General features: G+C 33.8%; 1 protein-coding gene across 1 annotated transcript; it reads right to left on the reverse strand.

Annotated features, from left to right (window-relative positions):
• Positions 1-15: 15 nt before the first annotated feature.
• On the reverse strand, positions 16-2,589 carry LOC134248263 (small conductance calcium-activated potassium channel protein-like). The gene has a single exon (XM_062730680.1). The coding sequence runs from the start codon at positions 1,698-1,700 to the stop codon at positions 342-344; it is 1,359 nt and encodes a 452-aa protein (XP_062586664.1). The 5' UTR covers positions 1,701-2,589; the 3' UTR covers positions 16-341.
• Positions 2,590-8,039: the final 5,450 nt, after the last annotated feature.

Below are 8,039 nucleotides of genomic sequence, written 5' to 3' on the forward strand. Positions count from 1 at the left end.
GCAACGACTAAAATATTAAGTGGAAAAAAGGTTTTATTTGAAAAAAAAAGTTATCTAACCATCGAATATTTATTTCAACATTATGAAAGTACTAGTTTTATTCACCGTATTCCAAGCTAAACAGAAAATAATATCAAATACCTGAAAGGAAGTTTAATACATAAATGTTTACCCACATACCATTATCTTTAACGCAACCTAATGGATTTACTAGCAATTGATAGTTTCTATTGTTTGGTCTAAGTTAGTATACATAAAAGACAGGTGCAATAATCTAACGTTCTGTGATTTACGAAGAAACGTTTAATGGACTAAGAAGAGAAATACTAGACTCCGTATACTTATTCCCTCAACGCTTTGTGGATGAAGTTTAACTTGTCGTGGAGAGACATGATTTTGGACTCTATGTTATCCACCTTTTCCTCCAAAGTAAGTTGCTTACATCGAATAAGCTCCACTGACCTGCTTGTCTCGTTTTGGGATTTGTTCATTTCAGTCAGAGTGACGGAGGCGTCCAGTAAGCGTCGTTGTGCAGCTTTGATTTGGCGAATGTTATAAATAGCTTCCAGCAGCTTTGTCTGGTATTTAAGAGCTTTAGATGTGTTCACTTTCACTTTTCGAAATTTGTAAATAAACCACCCTGATTTCATGACGTTTGCAGCTTCATGTTTGAGTCTTTTATCAAGGTCAACATCAAGGACAAAATCATGAACGTATTTCTCACTGCGGCTCAGCTCTAATTTTCTGGCTAATACCGCGACAACCAGGGCTGTACAACCAGCTCCCATCATCCCCGTTATAACGGTTATCCCCCTGCCGCAATATGTACTGGGTTTAATATCCCCGTATCCCACAGAAAGAAATGTAATAGCTACTAACCACATCGTATTGAGGAAATTCGAATGAACAGATTCGTCAGAACTGTCGCTCATTTCACACATACGTAGTGCCCAACTTGCGATCAAAAACGATACAATCATAATGACAGTCAACACATAGTCAGGGTGCATTGTCATTAAAGATTTAAAAATGAATCTGAAATTGAAGTGGATCCGATTAAGAGCCCCAAGACTTTGTGACGAGGCGTCTTCATACAGTTTGCTATGTAACATGATAAAACGACATACTAGAAAAAGTCGTAGAAACATTGGCAAAGCGAGTATAGTATCCAAGGGAACTCTTAGACTTCTGTGGCGTTCCCCCTCTGCGACCGTAGCAGGCCAAGTGGTGTAGAAATTTCCAGGGATAGGGTGAATCGAGCACACAATGAATTCCACTGTCATCTGAGTTATCCTTCTAGCAGTCATTGCAATTCTCCAATCATCAACACTATTATTTACAATAAATAATTGAATATCTAGACGATGATATATACCTAGAAAAATGAGCAATGCCACCGTGGAAGCTGTGATAGCCATCTTCATTAAGTGCGATGGTAAGGAGGATCGGGGGTACACTTTAGCTGCCGTTAGCTCTGTCTGAACCACCATTAAAAGAATACCCACCAGCGCAAAAATTAACGCGACATCACTAGACCGCTTTCTCTTTACAAAAAGTTCCTTTCTTCTGGCCAATCTGCTACCCACCGTCTCGAATCTACCCGGCGGTGCATCCACCGTTTCATTTTCCAACGTCTTATATTTTTTAAGTTTTCCATTTAACCCAACAAGGGGTATACCTGGATTCTCGACTAGACTCATCTCCCAAATCTGCGTGCGTTAGTAATGTGTATTATCCCTCATTAAAGCAGCACTGGTAAACTGTACTCTAATTCCCATTACAGAAATACTTTGCACATCCATCTTTTGTTTAGGCATATAATATCCATGTAAGTTTTTTGATACTGAGCAGGGGAAGAATTAATTGTAGTGTAATATTACTATCTGAAAGCTTCCCAGCCGTACGACAGATATTGAATTTTTTGCGATGCGTTCGGTGTTATATAAATATTCTTTTTTACTGTTGATCACTGATTTGTGTAGTATTCCACGGAAAACTGAATTCATTGGACTCAGATTTCTTGATTTAGCATAATTATATCTACTGTTGCATCAACTCAATAAATCGTTCGGTCCATTAGGGTATATTATATTGAATCTCTTGCATCCATTCTCCATCCAGTGTGACTATATTTCTTAACGAATCCATGCAATCCTACATTATTTTATAAATGATCGCTCCAACTCTGAGATCGATAGGCGAATGAAACCGAAATATCCATTGTTTATATTTTCCTCCAACTATTGATCGCCAGCTCTGAAAGAATTAACATCAATTGTTATCCATAACATCATTTGGCGGCTACCCTCACCTTTCAAGGTACCAGAGTCGACATCGATGGTTTGCTTTATAAATGTTTACATTAATAATCCAATGCTTTGTCTTCAATTTGTTCGCCATTACCAGATGACGGTGTGACTGCTAGGTGTTTAGGGAGGCTTCTGAAGTTTGTCTTTGGTATGCCTAGGTTGACTGATCAGCACGTTGCACCTCTGCTATCTTTTGCGATGGAGATTTCTACGCTTTGTTCATTACGCTAATTAACAAAATATCAATACTGCTTATTACTCCATGAATTAGGCAGTGACAGAGAAGGATAGAGGTCTCATGGGAAATAGGAATTCTTTTGGAAAACAAAATAAATTCATTTGTCAGTATAATTGCATAAGTAAAATTTGTATTTCAATTTTGTTTTCTAATTATTAAGCTTTTTTCCATTTACATATTTTCTTCTTATTTCATGTATTTTTTTTATTATTATTATTATCTTAATTTCTCGAGTTTTCAACTGAACAAAAGAAAATATTGCAAATCATGTCGAGAAAGTAAAGAAAAATATTCATTGTTCTTTTACACTATTTACAGTTTGTACATGAATATTTCATGCAAAAGACTAATGCTTTTATTATAAAGGGTAAGACATATAAGGGCGAGCACACGTTCATGCTTTGTGTTAGGATGTTGGAAAACCTTAATCTTTCATGAAATATTTCATTCTATTGAGAGCTCCATCTGCCCTCTTGATCACTCATCGAGACTGAATCTTCCTCTGAGCTATATATATGTATGCATGAAGATATTATCTTTTTTCTTCTCTCCGTTAAGATATTTGGTGTTATAATGGCAAGAAGATTTGCAATTGATTTGTGTAAGATCATTATAGAGACCAAACATGGTATCTGGAATGTCAGCACAAATCGCCGAAAGCGCCGAGAATCATCGCTTCGTCAGAAATAAGCTTTCCTATTTCAAATTAGGGAAGGGGTCTATAAACGATCGAAGTATAATAGATATTTTGAGCAATATATATCAAAGTAAAGCTATAGTTACCATGTAAGGAATACCGTTTCCTCTTTTTGATTTATATGGCAAAATAACTTTCAATTAATAAGTAACAGCCAACATATAATTGAAAAAAAAGTCAAGAAGTTAGTGTGCACTTGGATCATTTTGTGTTTAAATATCTAAACAGCTGTATCATTATATTTCATATACGGAGGAAATTTGGACTTCATCAAATAAAAGTAATGAAATAAAAATAATGAAGTAAAATATGAAGTAGCAATCACATCCCACCCGATCCTCTGATATAAAGGGACAATACCACATTTCTTATCATTTTTCAATAAGTACCGTATATATGCTAACCTATAAGTCGAATTACTGGGATTTGAGTTTTTGAAATCTAGGTCCGACTTAAAAGCGAGGAATCTGAAATTTTTCTGATAGAGAAACAATATTTATATGGTATCAACTCCATCGATAATTGTTTTTGTAAAATTTGGAACGTAGTCTACATGTACCTGCACCCAGTCCTAATTTTCTGAAACGAAATAACTGGATATTCCTGATAGACCTGCAGTTACTGCGTGCTAACCCGTGATAAGTCATAAGTCAGGGGATTGTCTTCTTTTCTCCCTAAAATTGGCTTCAATAACAATAGATATTTTGTTGGCGAGGCGAAATATGACAAATAGCTGGGGCTATTAAATAAGACAGTTCTCTCTACGTCAGGGAATAGTATAGGAGTATAATAGATATTAACAGTAAACTATAAATGTCTGCTCGTGATTTTCCATCATTTTATCCCTGAACTATGGGATTTCAACAATCAAGATCTGAAGCCGTCGTCTCTTCAGTTGATTCATTTCCTCTTGCACGAGGTGGGAAGAATATGTATGTTTTTTCCTCTTTTTTTAAAAAAAAAATTTAAATAAGTTTGGTAACTTATTTAATTTTGTTTGTGTTTCTTTATAATGTTTATCTAATTTTAGATTATCCTACTTTGTTTATCAATAAATATTGATTTTCCAGAAATGAATATTTTGTACGATTTCTTTAGTCTTAGCCCCTTCATTTTCTACATGTACGAGGGTCATTTAAAAAGTTCATAGACTTTTGTCCTCACTTTTTTATTTAACGTCACATTATATCCAAATTTTGTACACATATTTTAACAACAAATTCGAATAATTTGAGTTGAAAAATTGGAATATATCTTCATATTTATACAAATTATCAAGGATTTAGAACGACAAAAATGGGGTCATGGAGCAACGTCCAAACTGAGTAATTTACTAATTCTTACTTCATAGTTTCTTATGCCAGAACTCAATTAAATGGAGCTGAAACAAAATAAAATTTACATGTTTAAATTCAGTCCTGTTGTGTTACTTAAGATGCTATCAGGTAGTGTAAAATATTGTTCTGTTTAAAGGATATCAGTTTCTAAATACATACGGACTTGATTAAAAAGGGCAAAAAACAATGACGTTGGAGGACGTCACGGAGCAGCGAGTAGCAATAAAATTTCGCTTTGCATTCGGGAAACTTCTGTAACAAACTTTTTAAAAATCTGTATAAACCATGAAATGTATGAAAATAAGCCGTGTATTTGTATAAAATGGAAAATACAATTTTTGAGTCGTTGCGAGTTTAAATCAGACGATTTATGGTCTGCAAAGAAACAGGTTACAGTTAAAAATAATGCCAAAGAGTTAGAAACGTCATTAAACGTGATATGCGCTTCACTCTTGCGGATTTAATCGAGTCCCGCGGTAGGCCTAAGGAATTTAAAAACAATGACAATCTAGTTCAAGCTATTTGCACAATTGTTAGCAAAATAGGTGTTTAGTGTTATAGATACGTTTCTGTGAATGGAAAAGTCGCTACAAACTGTGTATGGAATTAAAAACCAGAGTTATTTTGAGAAACTTTCCCGACGTTGTTTTTGATGTTACAATGTTGGTTAACCGTGCTCCGTGGTAACAAAACATGTTGCTTTAAAAATTGGCTAGCATGAATTCAATTCAATTAAATGGAATGAAACTTCACACTTCGACACAATAAATGTTTTTATTTACGAAAATGTGTTGATCTATAATCTTGTAATAATAATATAACGATGAGGAACAATGTCTACGTATTTTTTGAATGACCCTCGTATATTAGTTGTACATGTATACAAGTTTAGAGCCCCGAAGAACGCACGAGCAAGACCAAAATATAATTTTGGAAATGAGCATCTCTTGTAGGTTAATATATTTTTTAAATGCTTATAAAGAATGATCATGAAAAATACATTCATGCAGCCAAATTATGATAGAATCAATAGTTATGCAAGATTTTACAAACAACCAAAGTTTTATGTCTTAGTCTTAAGTCCTATTGTAAAACGAGCCCCTGCCCTTATTTAATGTATTGTGAAAACGTTGATTGGTTTACAACAAATTTCTTTTGGTTTTCTATATATTGCACTCACTCAATCCATATTAAATTCAAATTTTAAATACAATCGTGTACTTATACTCATAGATTCCATTTGCACAATGTTAATGCAGATTGCACTTAATGAACATATTTGAAATTTGAAATTTTGATTTGAAATTATGTTAACAAAAATGAGGCATATAAAAGGAGAAGTAAATTCTTGAATATATTAAAAATTTTCTTTCTTTTTTTTTTATCTAAATTATTATTATAATCTATTTTGGTTAAAGACAACTTGGAATGGTCATTTCTTTTCTAAAATAAGGTTCTTTTTTATTTTTACTTTTGTGTTTTTTACATACAAAATAACAACCACAAAAAACTGATAAGGATATTCATTATAAGATTTCGAGATTTAGAGGTCAAAAAAGAAATATTTTAAATGTGAATTTACACATAACAAGCGTGTGGTGTAAATTTATTACAAGTATTTGTATTTTTATAGATTTTTTGTGTTCATTATGTTTACCTTTTACATTCAAGATGCATGTCTCTTTCAACTAACAAGCAATTATAGGTACATGCAAAAGGTCAAAATGCTTAGGATATACAAAATACCGGTAATGTAGGGGACTTAATCTCGAAGAAAATCACTTTTCTGATCGTTTTAACAAAACAGTGATGCTTCTAGTACCCAGAATCACCGAGATTATATAAGGGAAGAGGAATTTCTTAAATAAAGTCCCCAACAGATTGTAATTATAAATTCTCTAAATAGAAAAAGTTTTTTTTTTCTCGTAGTACTAGTAATTTAATCTTCCTTGTTACTTTTTCTAGAAAAAACAGACTTTATTGACAAGCCGAGCATACGGCAGCCTCCTACACGCTCTCGGGAGCACCGGGGGATTGACGTTTATCTGAAAAATCCATCACACTAAAGAAAACTGCACACGACAATTAGCTCACACTTTTTTCCCAGCCTCTACAAGTTATAGCACTTCTTTCTTTACTTTTTGTTTTTTGCATTTTTCCAAATAGATCTGTTTCATACTTTTTAAATAATTTTTCATTTTTGATTATTTGTTAAAGAGGAATAAATATTGAACAAATTTATGCGAAACTGCATTTTTATTGTAAATTTTAGATTAATATACATTTTTATTCTCAGTTTTGATCCTTGCTGTATGGTTTTTCAATTAGGCTAACTGAGAGCTGCTAAAGAGACCGAAACCTTGCAAAACTGCTTGAAGTCCCGAAATATGGCTAATAATTTAACTAATCGATCAATCAAATATTTTCATAAGGGCATAGAGGGACATGACAGTTATAATCTAGCCAAATCATGGGGATATCTACTTAATGATTGCAACGTTTTGTTATTTACCATTAACTCGTGTTTGCCGCTATATGACTAGATTTGAAGGTTTCCTGGTGGCATATTTCCGCCTCTGTAAGGAAACACGACTGAGTACATATAAGATAATTTTATCAACATGCAGCATAAACACCGGTATATCAAAATGTTGATCAACAAAATATAACGTTACCCCTGAATTTTCTACAATGAACTGTTTTAAGTATGTAGTTTTAGGTCCTACTCTTATTCCCCAGCCATTTGTATTGTAAATGTCAGAGGAGTTATTTCTACTTCTCTCTATCTCTGTAGCAGCAGGATACCAAACTTCGATTAACAGTTCTTATCCATGTTTAAATGTCAATTCCGAGATGCATTCTGAAATTGTAGGCATAAAAACTCATGGCTATGAACAATTCATGATGAGAGTATCGGCAAGAGAACTGTTGCCATTAAGTCGTGTCTCAGCTGAACTCGTTATAAATTGTAAAGCGTGTACTGGAAGTACCAGGCTATAGTGCCGAAGTGCGTGGTAATGACACACACACTGCAGAAGTCTTTTCTGCCTCTTGGCACTTTAAACAATGGTGTAAATGGAAAAGGTCTGCCTATCTGATTGATTTTGCATCAGAACAGTATTGTCAATTCTTTCTGATTCAATACTGGATCTAAAAGCACGCAGGGTGTTCCAAAAAGAGAGGTGTAAATAAGATAAATCTTGGTGATTACGTCTTTCAGTCTTGAAGTCCCCCGCGTATCTACTGTTCCTTTTCTATCTGTTAATGGCCACCAATGATCATCACATTTCCTCTATTGCAGTACTAGTATTTTCTATTTGAGTATTAGTATCAAAGGTCTATATTAACTTCAATTCATTCTGCAAAAAAGCTAAAATGACACTGGCCCAGTTAATCTTATGTTTTATAAATTGATACCAACCCCCTTTTTGTTTTAAGACGGTATGACATGTTTATTT

The sequence above is a fragment of the Saccostrea cucullata genome, unplaced genomic scaffold (assembly GCF_032062105.1).
Source record: "Saccostrea cucullata isolate Sc308-1 unplaced genomic scaffold, CSIRO_AGI_Scuc_v1 ctg3816, whole genome shotgun sequence".
Lineage (NCBI taxonomy): Eukaryota > Metazoa > Mollusca > Bivalvia > Ostreida > Ostreidae > Saccostrea > Saccostrea cuccullata.

Coding starts and splice junctions, on each gene's coding strand:
- LOC134248263 (XM_062730680.1), bottom strand. CDS start 1,700: ATGAGTCTAGTCGAGAATCCAGGTATACCCCTTGTTGGGTTAAATGGA.